Here is a 17,089-nt window from a genome sequence, read left to right as displayed (position 1 = left end):
ATCCTTTATTGATTAAGTAATGGATATATATCATGCTTCTCTTTCTTTCTTTTCTACTTTATCTCAGTTTGGCCAGTTTTGTTCCTTGTGCCTGTTTCTTTACTTTAGTTTTTTTAGTTTTTTTACTTAAATGTATGCAACTTTAGAACTGTTTTTTCGTTTCTCATCACTTGTTCTTTTAGGTTCGAAGCCTTGCTTCTGTTCTCTCAACCATGCCCATTCCTTGTTTCTTCCAGTGAAGTGTTTAAAGTGTAAGTTGCTTCTGTTCTCTGCAATCGGATCCTTACACTAACCGACAAAGACAAAACATTATCTCAACACTTTGGTACTGAAAGCTTAAGGGATAAATTAAAGCAAATTATATTTATTTAATACAGCCATCAGCTCTTTTTTTAGTGTTGATGTGTGTATACTGAACCTGTTTGTGTTTGTGTGACAAGGTGTCAGATACAACCCCAAGAGAAATTAGACAATTCTGTCTGGTCTTTAATTATCCTCCAACTACATTAGCCATCACCTCAGAGTAGTGAATGGGCTCCACTGAGTGTATCTTTGCAAATTAATGAGATGAACCACTCAGTCTGTGGGACTAAGTGCAATCTTGACTAAATTGAAACTTGTTTCAGGAAGTAATTTTGTTTATTTTATTCAGTCGAGCCTCCCTTCTTTTAAACTAACTGAGACAAACAATTTGAAAACTCTGTAAATACCGAGTGCTAATGTGAACCGCAGGGAAATATGTTATGCTGTTAACCGAAAAACCACATCCCCTAAAAACAGTCTTCTCAGTATTAATTACAGAACTGTTTAGCATCACAGCACCGAGTTTACCTTGCCGGTAACTCACTATTTACGGTGTTGGTAAGACATGTACAGTAAACCAATGCTAATCGGCATCAATGCCATATTAATGTTTTACTTTTAGAGACATTTTTGAGTATTTTTTTCCTAATGTTGGAAAATCAAATAACGGCAGCTTTAGTCAGAATTGATTCTGTATTTATTCCGAAGGTTGAAGCTAAAAGAGGGACATGGCAGGATTTTCAGATGAAGTTGATAAGATAGAATTTTTGCTAGAGCTTCATTTTGATAAAAAGTCCCTTCCAAAAATGTAGACAAACCACAAATATTTAAAATCTCAAAGATGATGTTTTAGTCCTGGCTGAATATTTGACCACTCTTCTTAAAACACAATGGTTGCTTCGACAGCGACTAACATTTAGGCATTTAGGATGCCCTCATTGCAGAAGCTTAAAGTTAGAATTTTGTTTTAGAATTTCTAAATGTTTCAGAGTTTCATCCATCTGACTCACTCTCTCAAAGAGGGTACAAACCCAAAATAAACAGAAAAATGTCGGGACAACAATTTAAAGACCTACAAAAGAGCCATGTATCAACATTAAATGAGAAGCTGTTGGACCTATTCATAATTAAAAACAGAATTTTGCCAGCCTTCCTCACACAAGTAGTTTGTCGTTTAAAGAAAGGTTTATGTTTAAAACGTGAACTATTATGACTTAAAAGCAAAGCATTTTTGTCTAAATCAAGGTGAAGAATGAGAACTTAGGAAGAGCCTATAATTTTCAAACATGGTGGTTGGAAGCATCAGTCAGATGGTCTGCCAGTGGTTCTTCAGCATAAAAAAAATGGGGTAGATAATATAAGAATACCACAGAATTTTTCCACTTCACCCCAAATAAACAGCTAGACAGTCATAACTAGGACAGCACTGGATTTATATAAATGAGTTTGTATGTTACTGCCTCAATATGCTTAAAATTAAATACAGCTTTCTAAAATGTATTGACATTTTAGTCTAAAATAATTTACTTTTTTCTTCCTAACATAAAGAATAAAAAATATGTCTATTGAAAGACATTTCATGGCCATGTTCAAATTGAGTGGCAAGTCATATTCAATAAACTACAAGAAGCTTCTGGTGAGGCTGGTATGTTAGAATAAAAGTGCCTTAAATACGAAACCTTCAATCAGATAGTTAATATAGTTTAATGCATAGGTCAAATCTAAAATAGTAATCTTAAATGCTGTGCTTTAATTACCTGATAACAGAAATGTTTTAATGAGATTTTTATGTATCCAATATGACTGCATACATTTTTGAATAGCACCCAGTTGTACTGTAACAGTTCCTCCCTCAACGACCTCAGTGTTCTTCCCCTTTCCTTACCCTGTCTTAAGGTTCTCAATGGCCTCCTCCACGCCTTTCTGGTTATTGCGAATCATATACTGGTGCATGCTGGGATAGTTGGAGCGGATGTTCTCCTCAGTGCTCCCGTTCGGCACCGTACCAAAGCGCAGTGGTGGGTACTGCTCTGTCGGGTGCTGAAACTGCACAAGAGGAACAGGTGGGCAGAGATTAAAGTGACAGACGGGAGGTGTGAAGTAAAAAGTGAGTCGCTGGAAGAAAAAAAGAAAAAAATCAAGCAGAGGAGTTGATCCCCGCTGCAGGATGAAATGCTAAGAAGATTCTAAGTCTGCACTTTCAAAGAGAGGCCTTGGTGCTCAGATTTTCTGAAGAGCTTATATGGAGTTTAATAAAACATGCAAAGTTTTAAAATGTTATCACAGCATGATGCACTTTGTGGCTTCTAATGCCAATATCCTGTGAAGAGCAGGCAGCTAAATAAGGAACATCTCTACTTTGTTTTTCTAAAGCTATGAAAAATAGCAGCCAATTATACTGTAGCAGCTTTTAATCATTTGTACAAATGTTTTATTTATTTACCATAAAGATAATTTCTTATTTTTACTGCGTTCATTTATATGATCCCATATAGAGCATTAATTTGTGTATTGCTTTTATCTGCGCTATCTGTTGAAGATCCTACCTTCTTATCAGACAGTCCTGACACTGTGTCAATATACTCCTCCTGGATCATGAAGGCAGCCAAGTTTGCAGTGTAGGAGGCCAAGAAGATGACAGCAAAGAAGGCCCAAACAAGAACCTGGACATGGAGATAATTGGCGAGGAAAAGAAAGGAAGGGAGAGTTCTTTACAAATATGGAGACAATTTTAATATCTGGACCTCCAGCTGAAGATCTGTATTAAACTGTGTGTCATTTGTCAGTTAATCACTTCTAGCCTCTAAATATGTCACTTAAACCTGGCAAGTGTGTTTTTTAACTGAGTGTATAAAGATCATATAGTAATTAAATTTGCCAAATGGTGATTTTTTTTCCCACAACTCTGGTTGCCTGAAGGAAACTTTGGAACTCAGCAATCACATATTTCTAGTCATGGTGAAGTCTCACTTACAAAGCATTGTCTAGTTTCAGCTCAACTAATTTATCAGTATAAATCTGCTAGAATATGAAGATGCATGCTTTAGCTTTGACACCATGTATCTATATTTATTCAATTTATTTCCGAGTAAGAAAGAAAGAAAATAGTCCTAAATTTTGGTGAAACCTGCTCTGTTCACTGTTTATTCTTTATTATTTCAGTTGTGAACCAGAAGCTGAACCAGACCGTCCCCAAAATACTGATTATGTTCAGAATCAGAATCAGAATCAGGTTTATTGCCATTGTTAGTGAAGGAGTTCACAAACTAGGAATTTTTTGTGGTACAATCATGCAACATGAAACATATAATATGGAATAGGTAATTAAAATTATAAAAATATCTAAAATACTGTGGGTATAAGGCATGCAATAAAATAGACTAATATATACACTTAAGATAAAAATATGGATATAAAATATAAAAAGTAAAATAGCATCTTACAAGGAGTGCAAATAGAGCAGTGTTGAAGAAGCTCTATATTAATAATGCTAATACTAATACTACTACAACTAATAATTACAATTATTACAACAATAACAAAAATCAGAGACCAAACAGAGATCCCTTATGGAACATTCACTGCTGTGTCCAAATCAAAAATATGCCCACTTCTCCTGATTTTTCCAATTAAATTAGAATAACAGGATTAGAATAACAGAACGTCTGAAGCTACAAGCACTTAGCATGAAAATGTAGCTATTCAGAGATCATGCTTTCACTCCCCCACATCAGTGAACTCTGTTGACTTTAAGCCCTAAATCAAGTAAGAGATGTGGATTAGTCTATGCACTACATTAATTCTTGCCATTGGCAATTAATGGGGTGTTTTGTTTCTGTTCCTGTAAAGTTCCTTTTCCTAATTTCTACTAAAGCTCAGGAAAAATGCTGTAAATTCATTTTCTTTTACAGAATAAAAAAAAAAAATCTTTACACTAGATATCTTTAAAAATACATATAGTAAAACTTAAAGAGTCTTATTGAAGAAGCACAAATATTACTACTTTGTAATCTTCTTATAAAACATTTTTTTTGCAAGCTAAAGTAACCTTTACGACACTGAGTTCTTGATAGACGTAATTAAGCAGCTAATGAGCTGTAGAGATGATTAGGTTTGCTGCAAAAAGCACTTGGACTGACACTACAGGCAAAGAAAAAGACAAGTTGAATCTGTCAGTTTATTCTGAGGGCATGAGTGTGACCTGCAAGTAAAAAAAAAGGAATTGAAGGAAAAGAGTCAGCGATCAATTAAAACCAAAGCCATAAAAGATAGATTAGCACAAAGCAAGCCAGCTAAATGAAAGGTAAATCTGGTGAGTCACATAGAGGTTTTACCATTATCTTGCTGGTGGTTCCTCTGGGATTTTCAACGGGAACAGAGTTGTTAAAAACCAGAGCCCAGAGCAGCCACACGGATTTCCCAATGGTAAACTTAGATCCACCCGATTCTGGAAAGAAGATCCATCAAGGAGGTTAGATTGAGGCAGTGTTTCTGAAGTAATATTTGAGGAATGCACCAAAAATATGGGGTTACAAAACTGAAAAACAAAAAGATTATTCATGTCATCTGAAATCTAATGATGTACTTAAATTCCTCCCTTAGGTTACTAATCAAAATACATTTTGGATGCAGCGTTTCGTTGACATATCTAGTGAAGGGAGACTTTCAACTGTTTTTTTAGATATATTTATTAAACATATTTGTAATTCCACTGTTCTGTTAGTATATAGATTTTATTTGAAATTGTGATATTCCTTTTAAAAATTTAATAAAACATTTCTTGCTTTAAGATTATAAATCATTTTCTACAGTATATAGCAGAGAGACAATAATCTCAAGAACTAATAATGGTTCACTATCAATCAGCTTTATGGTGAACTAAATTAATAAGGAAAATGTTCTTATTAAAAAAAGAACATAAAACCCAAAATTTTCTAATAAAAAAAAAAAAACTTTAATATTCAATCTAGTTATTAAGGAGGATATTCAAATATATTTCTTTCTTCCAATTCTTATCTGTGGACCTTAAATACTAACATGACTTATTGAGCAATGTGCTCCTTTTTTCTTGTTTTTTTTTTGTTTGTTTTTTACAGTGGAGTAAACAAAAAAATATATGAAAAAACAGAAACAGTAATTACAGCAAAAAAATAAATTACTGAAAAAAAAAAATAGAAATATCTTACGATTAGAAATTGAGATATCAAAAGATGTAAATAATTGATAATAATCTTATAGTCTTTTTCCACATTTGTTCAAGAAGCTTCTGAAATTAATTTCTACACTTTTGCAGACTGCAGAGGAAACCTTATCATTTATTGTAATCCAGTGTGACAAGATTTAGAAGTTTATTTTATTAACACATAAAAAAGAAATTACATATAAAGTTGACGTGATGTTTAAGACCATGGAAACTATTCATATACATTTGAAATAACACATTTTGCTCTTCACACAGAATCTATATTTACAAAGTTAAGTATTGCCTAAATAAAACATTTCAGAAAAATCATATAAACCAAAAAGAAGTAGAAAAATTAACTTTTTTAAAAAGTTAAAATTTGCCAAACCTTTTTATAGTCCAACAGTAAGATCAGTGGCAGTTAACATGCACCAAGAATCAACTGATAAATACATTAGGTGTCTTTTTTATATTTATACTGTATGCTGGTTCTGCCCCTCTGCAGTCAGATTTAATGTAAGGATAAAAATCTGACTGGGAGGCATCCCTTCATTGTTACTTAGGGGTTATATGGTCTCACTATGATGCATTGTTAGTTTTTTCTCCTTCACAGCAAAAGTTTTCAAAAGTTTATTGCATGTCAGGGATAATAATAAGTGCAGATTTCATTGAAAACAAAATAGAAAAGTGTCCAGGGGTTAACTCAATATTTTTTTTAAAAATAGGATAAACCATTCATGGCTCTTTTGACTACATTATTATCATGTTTTCTTTCAATCATATATAAAATAATTTTTAATGATCTGAATTATTCTGTAAAATGATTGCAGATGGTCAAATGTCAATAATAAACTAATATATGGTAGAAATGTGTCTAAATCATCTTCCTCAGTGTTTGCTTCACATCATATATATATATCTATATATATATATATATATATATATATATATATATATATATATATATATATATATATATATACATATAAGTCATGCTGTGGAGTGATTGCTTTGACTTGTGCAGTTAAATAAATAAATAAAATTAAGAAAAATAGGTCCCTTTGCATAATTTGTTCAAACGTCCCCCTCAAATCAGCCCCCCCTTGCTTCCTTAACTGACAAATTGACAAGTAAGTAATAATAGAGTAAAATGAGCAGTGGCGGTGGGTTGATTGGCATGCCAATCCTGGAGGGACTCCATCTCTTACTCTTGGCGCTCTGCAGGCTGCGGTTATATCCCACGGGGCTGAAGAACTCAAAGATGAAGACGGTGACAGCCACCACTGACAGGCACATCACAAACATCATCACCCACACTGCTGGGCTATAGGGCTCTGCAACACACAGAAGAGCACACAGATACCCATGCAAAAATCAGATCAAGTATAAGAAAAGTATCTGCCATCTACAAAGAGCTGCATAACGCAAAGGAAACTTAAAGAGACAACACACTCACACGTGGTTCTTTATAAGAGATTCAGCTACATATTCTATGTTAACTGCTCTGAATCTAAATGTTGATTTCATCTATATTCTGTATAATTCAGCTACAATCAAAAGGAATATTGAGTTAATAAAATATAATGTTAAATTTTGTCCTTTAAGCACAATTAGAAATGCTGTTTTTGTTTTAAATATATCATGCATAATCACCACTTTATGTACCACGATTCATGACTCAACTTATTGCTTCTGAACTTCCAAGAAGTCCCTTTTCCACACCAATAATAATGTTTTCCTTTCGAGAAACCTTCACTTAACTATTTAAACTTTGCCAGTGGAGGATTTTCTTTCGTTGGGTGGATCAACAAAATAAGCGGTACTCCTAATTGTCATAATCATTCTGGTGATATCTTTATGAAATTATACATTTTTCTACACATGTGCAATTTCAGGTGTATATATTTCTTGAGCTATGGTTTCAGACAGTCATTGAAGCTTGCCTTTTTTCACTGCAGTTCTTTGAAAATGGCAGAGGGTCATATGAGAAAAAGTGTCTACAAAGTGTATGAGAAGAAAAAAAAGGCCTCCGAAGAGGCAGATATATCCTGGAATGCTTTGCGCAGAGAGCTCTCCTTGCAAAGCATTATGTGATTTGCTGTCACAGCAGCGTGCTGTTGCCATAGGCTGTCACTACCCGACAGCGGCGACTAATAACAAAGATGGTGCAGGCACAGTAAGGGGAGGCTAAATCACATGACCAATGGGGAGCAAGAAGTAGTGATCCTTTGTCCGAACAGTCAGTTAACTAACTTCACAATAAAGTCTAGGTATTTTGGGGTTAGAGCGTATGTTTAACTTTAAGCAGAGCATGCATGACGAAAAATGGGCATGTTCATGCTCTCGCACACAAATAATAGGCGTTTCATCTCAAGATTGGGTCATGGTTGTTCATATGCATTTTTTTTTTTTTTGCAAAAATCCTCCACTATACCTTTAATATAGTTACACAGAAAAACAAGAGGCAAAAGAAAAAACTAATCTGATGGAGAAGGTCTGCTAAACAAGTGATAGCATCTTTAATTTTTTTCAGCGCAGCAAGATGGTTTCACTTAACAAGATCTCTGCAAACAGGATTATTGCGTAAAGTTTGACACACAAAATAAAAAATCAACTCTTGAAACGAGATGAAAAATGTGCAGTGTTCAAAGACCACTAAAGAGAAAATGGAAATCAGAGCTTATATTTCATTTCAACAATTAAATAAATTACCAAAATGAGGAAAATTTTCTTGCTAAGCCTGCAATTACTGGTAAAACTGACAATGGATCAGAGCTATTTGTTCTTAACAGCCTATTTGGTAAAACTAAATGATAGAAAAAATATAAAATGCACAAGTAGTGTTTTTGACGTGATCAGTTGAACAGTTTATCATGACATCTATTTAAGAACGAAGAAAAATCTTCTTCATTTCACATCTTTTTTAACCAACAAAACAGGTATGACTGAAAATATTGGCCAAGAAACAAAGATATCTATCTGAGATCTTCCACTTTGCAACAAAGACTGAGTTCTGACAGATGTTCTGCTAATCGAACTACACTGGAGAGATACGCAAAGGCCCTGATTGACTCATCACCACCTTCCAGGAGAAGGTGCTAAATCAAAGTCGATTCTGTGCAGGCATACCAAAGCGCTACAAGTTCTGTTTACACGGCAGGCTTTTAGCTGAAGCTTCCCTGCAGAGATGTACAGTGAGGGAGCAGGTGGAGACTCTAAGGATTTATCCATTAAACCTGCTGCCTGGCAGGGCTAATATGCTTTTAAGGCTCCATGAGCTGCCAAACTGCATACCAGCAGGACTGAGGCCCTGTTTTATAGTTCTACCAAGATTTTTCACACCACAGGAACAGAAACCTTTATCATTCTACTGTGCATAATTTGATTGCACAATAAATAGAGAAATATTTTTATTGCATTGTAGGGAGAAGAAAAATACTCTTTAAGAGGCAAAAGAAAATATTGCACAAGACCCAAAAATGAGGTTATGCTTGTAAAGTAAAATTTTAAGCATTTATGAATGTGAATGTATTGACTTTTTGGTGTGTACTGCACAGTTAAATTGGATCCCAAAAAGAGGAGCAAGCTTAGAAATTTTCTTCAGATGTTCATTTGTGTGGTGTTCAATCTAGTCACATCTACTCTTTATGGATAAATCAAAGTTGCTTTGAAAGACCAAGTTGTCAACTGGTGGTGGATGTGGTTGTGGCCCCAAACACAGAGTAGAAGGAGGCAGAGTATTTGCTGATTTAATGAAAACTGAAAGGCAACAGAAACAAAGTCCAAAAACAAAATATAGAAAACCAAATACAAGGAGAGGTTAGGGGAAACCACATATGAGGAGCAAAGAAACAACGAGAAACTAACAATAAAGAACTGCACAGGAGGTGTATATATGGGGAAGATAACAAAAAAATGGGTTAATGAGCTGATATGGAGCAGGTGTGGATAGAAGCAGCTAGAAGGGAGCTAGCGGAAAAGAGACTGGCACCAGGAGGCAACAGAAAGTAACTCAAAAATGCAGCACTGCTTAAATATAACACAAAATGAAAAAGAAACCAATGACCAACAAAACAGAATGACATAAATAACTGAAAACTCAAAAAGAAGTCCAAAGGGGAGAGCCATAATTACTTTGACCCAGCAAATCCAAAGAGCTGCATGTCATTTGTGTTTTTACACTCAGGTAGGTGAGGGGAGAAAAAGATGCACAGTTATATTTAAAGTAATGTCAGACATAAGCTAATATGAAACCAGATTTATTGATTTAACTGACATTGAGGGTCGGTCGTCATTCAGCACACCCTACAGTTTGGTTTCCAGCAGATATGTGTGCTTTTGGGAGAACAGTAATCAAATCTTGGGTCCATATTGACGCAGTGTTCACAAACTGATGCCAAATTCTCTGTTTCTACACCTGGGTGAGGTCAGGTGAAATCCAGTCAGGTTCTTGAACCACTGAAGCACGTTTGGTTTAAAGGCTGATGTTAATGAGGTTTATATGTCCTACTGCAAGGTTAGCAGCAGGTGCTAAATAAAGCCAGCATTATGAATTTGTTTTGCATGCCAGTATGTTCACAGCAGGTATTGAGGGATTTAAACAGATTACTGTCAGTCTCTGGGGCATTAGTTGGCAATAGTGACTAGAATGGTCCTTTTTTAAAAGAAGGGTGATAATAAATTAAACTCAAGGAAAATATGACAGCAAACACATTTTCTAATGTGGAAGAAATATACGTACGTAAACATGTTTGTCTCACTAACATTTTACAAGCCATCAGACAAATATGATCGTCTGGTAGATTAAAGTGAGTAAACACATGATATATATATATACATATATATGTATAAGGGGATGGTATGATCTATTATTTAAGATAAAATAAAATTCATTTAAAATAAAAAGTCTTGAGCAAAAGATTGTTCCACAGACTGTTGGGATTGTGGCCTGACTGATCAGTAGTGTTCTGCTCTGCTCTTCACTGCCAAGCTTAGTGATCATTCTTTCCACCGGTGCCAACCTTGCCCACCAATTAGCACAACTCAGTTCACTTTGTCTCCTGGCTCAACTGGTTAAGCCAACAGTGCCAGATTTTTTGAAAGTATTTGTCTGAAAGATTATCCAGAATTCTTCCCTTGCCTGCCTGATCTTGTTCTTATCCTGGATTTCAGTGTCTCGTCTTGCCCTTACTCAATACTCTTGCTGTCTTTCAGATGTTCTTGAACGTGACGCTGTGTCTGCTCATTGAATACTCGCCTCAAGTCTCAAACTCAGATCTGTTTGCCCATTCTGTCAGTGGCTTTCGCTATAAATATAACCAGTTTGTTTTGCCTCCTCTTCCGTTGTTGTGATGTCATTACCCAGCCATCAGCTCTCACTGAGGAACCAAAACAAACGATTTAAGTCTATGCCAGTCCGGAAGGACTCAAAGAAACTTCTTCAGATCGACTCAAACAAAAAATAGGTTTTGAAGTTACCAATTCTATGTCTACTTTATTACTTTGGCATGATCTTAGGTAGAATGTCTTGCGCAATATGCAAAGAAGGGAAAAACACAATGCACAAGTCATTGGCTCTGCCTTCTATTTAGCTTGTTCTTTTACAATCCAAACATATCACAAACAATGACATTCAAATTTCTTTGGTCATATGTCCTAAGCAGTAAACTGAAAAACCACCAGGGAAGAGGAGTCATTACTGCAGAGCACAGTGGTTATTGGAGAGAAAAAGCAGGAAAAAAATTGTCATTCAGTTAGAGACTGGGATACAGTACCTGAGAGACAAAGATGGATGTTTTCTAACGCTGCATTTTAACTCAAATCTCTCAGGAAAAGATGTGTTCATCCTACAGATTAAACACCTAAAAACAAGTTAGGCAATGTGTTCTATGCAGGGAGGGGTGTTTAGACCTCAACATTCGAGCAACTGAACAGTTACTACGCAAAAAGACACAGAGACATAGAAGTTAATAACTTAATCATATTCTCAGAGAAAAGGTGCTTTCTGAAGAGAGTAATGTGGACAGTTTGACAGGAAATGACAAGTGGTTTAAGAGAGTAGGAGAAAATTAAAAAGTAAAACTAGAACAGTCCAATTGCATCACTGCACCCAGGAAAACAAAAAAAAAATTATTCAGGTAAAAGACTCACACGACTTGCTACGTATCATCACTAACACTGATCGTTGTTAGATTAGGTCAGTCATCAGGTTAAAGATGTAATATTAACTACTTTTCTTAAAATTATCTGGATTGCTTTTGATGGCTTCTTTTATACCTAATATATAAATGTATAATTTGAATTTTGTATTTATTGTTATATTTTTCTGGTTAAATAAAATGTATTTGATGAAAAATACCATAAAAATGCCAACCTGCATATTGGACAGATGAAGAAAGAACTATGTTTAAAAAGAAAAAATTAAAATCTCTTAGCAGGGTCATTGTGGATGTTATTTGGGTATGAACTTGTTCCAGAATATTTTCATGTGAATTATGTAGCATATTGTGGGTCTATTTTATTTTATCTTACTGGGTTTTTGTACATAGTAATTTTGTGTACATTTTATTGCATTTTATTGTGATATATAAAAAATTGTGATGTGTCTTTATTTTATTTGGACGTGATTTATATAATATAATTTTACATTTTTCCTGAACCCAAGGAAGACTAGTAGCCAATTTGTGGGAGCTACAGGAGGTCAAAATTAAGAACGAAGGTTACAACTGAGGTAGTAAAGGTTTTCTATGGATACAATTACATTTTACAATTGCTCCAAAATGACTGCAGAAAATAGTTTAAGCATATTTTTGAAATGTAACAAAATAATCAAATTCAAAGAGTATTTTTCATATTTAACCATCCAAAGTTTGTGGAGCTTAAAGCCATTACGATTTATTTCCAATATCTGGTCTCCAGCTTCTGTATCGGGGATATTTCGACCAACAATACATGTCTTATGGCATGTAACTGTGGGGGGAATATGACCACTACTCTTAAAGCCTATAGCTTATGCAAAGTTTAAACAGACAGATTTGATGCAGAGGGTGTGTGAACATACAGTGCATTGTACTGTAGGTCTGGCTGATTTTTAAGGTTCTTGACTTGCTGAAAGGTGAACACCTGCAGCAGTCTTACGTCTTTTTGCAGTCTTGCAGTCAAGTGATTCTATCACTATTTAATTGTTGTGTTTTCTTTCTGATCTTGATTCTCTCTGGCCACGCATACCAGCGCCTTTCTGTCCTCACCTCATCCAATCACAAATTGGATCCAAAAGTACAGTAACACCTTCCACCAAGAGGCCAGAGCTCTCGTATTACACCACTGTCTGTACATGCAGCCCAGATAAAACAAGATTGAAAAAAAGCACTGCACCTCCGTCCAACCGTGATGTGTTTCAGATTGTCCTCCAAATCTCTAGTGACAGATGGACTGATATACTACTGCAGCTGTGAACATATTACTTAAGGTACCTTTAAGGTGTAAAGGAAAGATCAGCTCTATGAGGAGAGAACTTGACTCTGTCTGATCTGTGACCTTTAAAAAGGAAATATTATGAAGACAACCCCCCCTAGAAAAGTTCAAATGAGTTTTTGCAGATGGATAATTTTATTTTTTTGCATTGAGTGGCTTCAAAGCTTGGACATAAATTAAATATTGATAGGCTTACTTGCCAGAAAAAAAATCTTCATAATTAAAAAATGTAATGAGGTATAGGTATATGAAAAATATGCAGTTTCACCCTAAATGTTTAAAGCATTTTGTTTTCCGCAGATATGCGCAGGTTCTTGTTTTGCAAAACAAAGACATGAGCACTACTCAGTGCAGCAAAATGTACACAGAATATACAGAAGCACAGATGGAAGGTTTACAAAGTAATCACCTGAGACACTGAACTCTGTTAAGTCATTTTTACCACAGGGCACAGCCTCATCTGGCTGACACAGATCTCACACACATATATGAGCACACACCAGTCACCGTGTTCACTCAAACATCCAAGAGCATTTTAAACAGCTCAGGTGATCCAGCAAAGGCAATAAACCATGCTCACTAACTCTTTTGTGCTGCATATAACGAACAAAAAGTACCCCTCTCTGTGGGTGAAACAAGATTTCTTCCCTTTCAACAACTTCTCAGCTTCCTCCCCTCAGCATCTTACAATTCATATCTAATTCTAATCTTATTGCTTTCATATGTAGATAATTATTTTAAGAAGATTGGTTACTTAGCAGGTGTTATCTTAGAAGTCTGCTCATTTTGAGTGGATCCAAAATCAAATTTAAAGTCTGTATGCTTAAGATTTGGCTTGAGAAACAAAAGCACGAATTAGACTCGGCCATGTGAGAGTAAAGCCTGTGAAAAGTGGCGGCACATTACATGTATGAGGAATTACAGAGAGCATTGTGCAGTATTATATCACCAGTTTACAGCCTTCAGAGACTTAAAATCTCAATTGTTAAAATATAAAATTAAGCATATTTTAGGACAGAGCAACTTTCTCTCCATAGCCTGTTTTAATATTATTCCATTTGAAGTATTTTCATAACCAAGTGCAAAAAGTAGTACAAAGAGGCTACTAGATATGTTAAATTCAGTTAACCCAATACATATCTAATCATTTGTGGTTCTCAATGTTGCCTCACGTTTATAGTAAGCCAGGATTTCTTCTAAAACTGGTGGAACAGGGCTATCTTAGCTTGAACTTTGGGCTTGAAAAAAAATCCTTAACATTATCCTATTCTCTCCTCCTGCCTTTCTGATCTATATCTAAATCTCCTCCTATATCTTACTCAGTGTCTCAGATGTTCAGTTATTCCTCTCCCTCCTTTAGTGGTAATGGTACATGTAATAAGTTTAGTATTTTAGTAACCTTTAAGGAGAGGAAGTCAAAGCTGGAGTCCCTCATTCGGTTTGTTGAATATCCAGGAATTAGAAAGTGGCTGGCAGCTCGGACCCACCAATATTAGCTTCACTGCCATGTAGGCATGGCAAGTTTATTTATATAGCACATTTCTGTAACATCACAATTCAAAGTGGTGTACAAGTGATCCTCCATCAGTTCCTGAATATCCTGGATCCCAGGACAGTAGCTATTGATTCTTTGGTGTGTAAGTTTAACAAAACAATATCAGACTCCATAATCTTGCCTGGCCTCCTCCTAATTGGACCAATGATGACATGTAGTTCCTTTCAACAACTGGCAGTCTAGGTGATGTCCTGAAAATTATGTGGCCTATGTTGATAATTGGCAGCCTCTTTTTAGGAAAACCTGGTCGGATAATTGGGGGCATCCATTCCCGTTTTGATCGTGCAAAACTACTTTCTAGGAATCTAGCTGAATGGGATGCCGAAATGGACTCAGACTGCCACCTAGTGGCTATAGTAGTCACATGTTTTTCACGCAATTCGTGAAACACGGGGAGCGTGAGTGAAGTGTCCATTTCCAACAAGTACCCACTGTATTAGACCTCCAAAATGCAGACAAACTAGGGTGCAGATCAGGAAGCAGTCATAGTTTTTAAACCTCTCAGTAGATTTTTTTATTGCACCCACCCATGACCCCATTCAGACATTGTCTTGGTCATGGTAATATTAAAGAAATAAGTCATCATAATCTAATTAAAAGTATGACGACTCAAATTTAGCAAAAATAAAAACATTAATTTATTGAGCATAATATTTCTGCTGCTACTGTTGCCTTGCAACAAGAAGGTTCTGGGTTCAATTCGTGGTCTGGAGTCTTTCTGCATTGAATTTGCATGTTCCTTCTTTGCAACCGTGGGTACTCCCGCTTCCTTCCAGTCAAAAAACATGACTGTTATTTAGCTTCTCTAAATTGTCCTTAGGTGTAAGTGTGTGTGTGCATGGTTGTGTGTCTCTGTGTTTCCCTGCAACAGACTGGCGCTTTGTCCAGAGTGTACGCCGTGTACCCCACTTCTCGCCCCACCGAGAACCTGACATGAACTAAGCGGGAGAAAATGGAACGGATAAAAGATTTCTCTCCTGAAAGAGTTTGTTAGTTGTTAATTTTTATCAACTAATTTATGTTGTGTTACAGAAACATGGCCGCAGCAAGAGGATTATACTTGCTTAAATTGGGTCAAATTTTCAAAGTTAATTCATTTTCACATGCTTATAAATTATTACCAAGGAGCAGTAGCAATGATCTATCAGTCTAATTTGTTAAGTATTCCAAAGCCAAAGAATAATTACTGTACAATTCTTTCAAACATTTAACCCTTACTCCCCCCACCTCCAAATTGTTAAGCAACAAAACCACTTCTCTATATTATGTTGCATTGTCCACCAGAGATTTACTCTGAAGTTTTAGATCAGTTTGCACACTTGATTAAATGTTAAGTACCAACAAGGTCATCGTAGCATGGGATTCTAACTTTAATGACTACATTAAATGTGAGAGCTTTAATGCAGTTTGTCATGCTATCTTAGACTTGATTGGCTCTGTTCAAATTTAGCATAGACCTACACATTCTTATCTTTATATGTTATCATTTCCTTACAACCCTACCCTATCTGACCATTTTAAGTAACCTTGAAATGTTATTTAATTGAGTTCTCCTCCCTCCAAAGAGGGTTTCACTTTAGCAGATCATTGTCAGATAATGCAGTTATAAATTTTAAAAGAATCCGTTCCACTTTGTCTCTCCTATGTATCACAGAACAATACTTCAGAGGGCAAACATTTAATGTATTCCTCCTTCACAAATAGATGATTTTGTTGAAAGGTTACTTCCTCTATGTATACTGCCTTGGAGTAGTAGCGTCCCTGAGGAAAAATGGAATTTAGAGCCAGCTCCCTGCTTTAATTTGCTATTTACTGTGAAGCATAAGGCAACCGGAGACAAAATTTTACTCTCCTTATCTAAAGGAATCCTTCTTAATCTGGAAAAAGGGTTATTGCTTTATAAAATGACCATTTGCTGAACATGAACAACATATTTCTCTTCAGAGAATAATAAGAATAATTCTAGATTTCTTTTAAATACATTTGCTAGACTCCCGGTTGAGTTGTCTGCTCCCCCAGCTCTCAGTAGTAATGAGTTTATGGGATTTTTTTATAAACAAGAATGATTTTCTTAAAAAGAAGTTTGGTGGCTCTCTTCAAAATATGATTAATTATTCCTTAGAAATTGAGGTAAATATAGAACTTGTGTTTGGACTGTTTTGACCCAGCTGAGCTTTCTGAGTTATAAAAATTATAATCTTTAATAACCACTTCGACTTTTTTGTTAGAGTCAGTTCAAACAAAACTATTAAATTATTCCCTCTGAATTCCACCTGCATTTTAGATATGCCTAATCTATCCGTAAAACAGGGATATGTATTGCAGAGTGTGAGCTAGATGTAATGAAACCTAACCCCTAACATATGATTAAGAAACCCTCTCTTGGTCTAAATGACTTATAGACCCATATCTGATCTTCCTTTCTTATTTAAAATTCTTTTTGATTAGTTTCAGGCAGGTTTTGGAGCTCATCATAGTGCTAAAACTGCAATGGCAAAAGTCAATAACAATATTTTCATGACCTTAGATAACTGGTGTCTTTACTTGTCCTGTGAGATCTCAGTGCTGCATTTTAT

At 35.4% G+C, this 17,089-nt stretch overlaps 1 protein-coding gene across 2 annotated transcripts in view; it reads right to left on the bottom strand.

Annotated features, from left to right (window-relative positions):
* The window catches only part of LOC107089017 (glutamate receptor ionotropic, NMDA 2D-like), a 244,606-nt gene that overhangs the window by 33,385 nt on the left and 194,132 nt on the right, over positions 1-17,089 (bottom strand). For both annotated transcript variants that reach the window (XM_015381530.1, XM_015381531.1), the window contains exons 11-14: positions 6,694-6,819; positions 4,638-4,750; positions 2,850-2,966; positions 2,189-2,349 (exon numbers count right to left, since the gene is read on the bottom strand). In XM_015381530.1, coding sequence (XP_015237016.1) covers positions 2,189-2,349; positions 2,850-2,966; positions 4,638-4,750; positions 6,694-6,819 — 517 coding nt within the window. The remainder of the gene's footprint in view (positions 1-2,188; positions 2,350-2,849; positions 2,967-4,637; positions 4,751-6,693; positions 6,820-17,089) is intronic.

This window comes from Cyprinodon variegatus, unplaced genomic scaffold, assembly GCF_000732505.1.
Source record: "Cyprinodon variegatus isolate N-32 unplaced genomic scaffold, C_variegatus-1.0 Scaffold235, whole genome shotgun sequence".
Lineage (NCBI taxonomy): Eukaryota > Metazoa > Chordata > Actinopteri > Cyprinodontiformes > Cyprinodontidae > Cyprinodon > Cyprinodon variegatus.
Note: the sequence above shows the minus strand (reverse complement) of the source record. Positions and strands in the feature narration are given on the sequence as shown.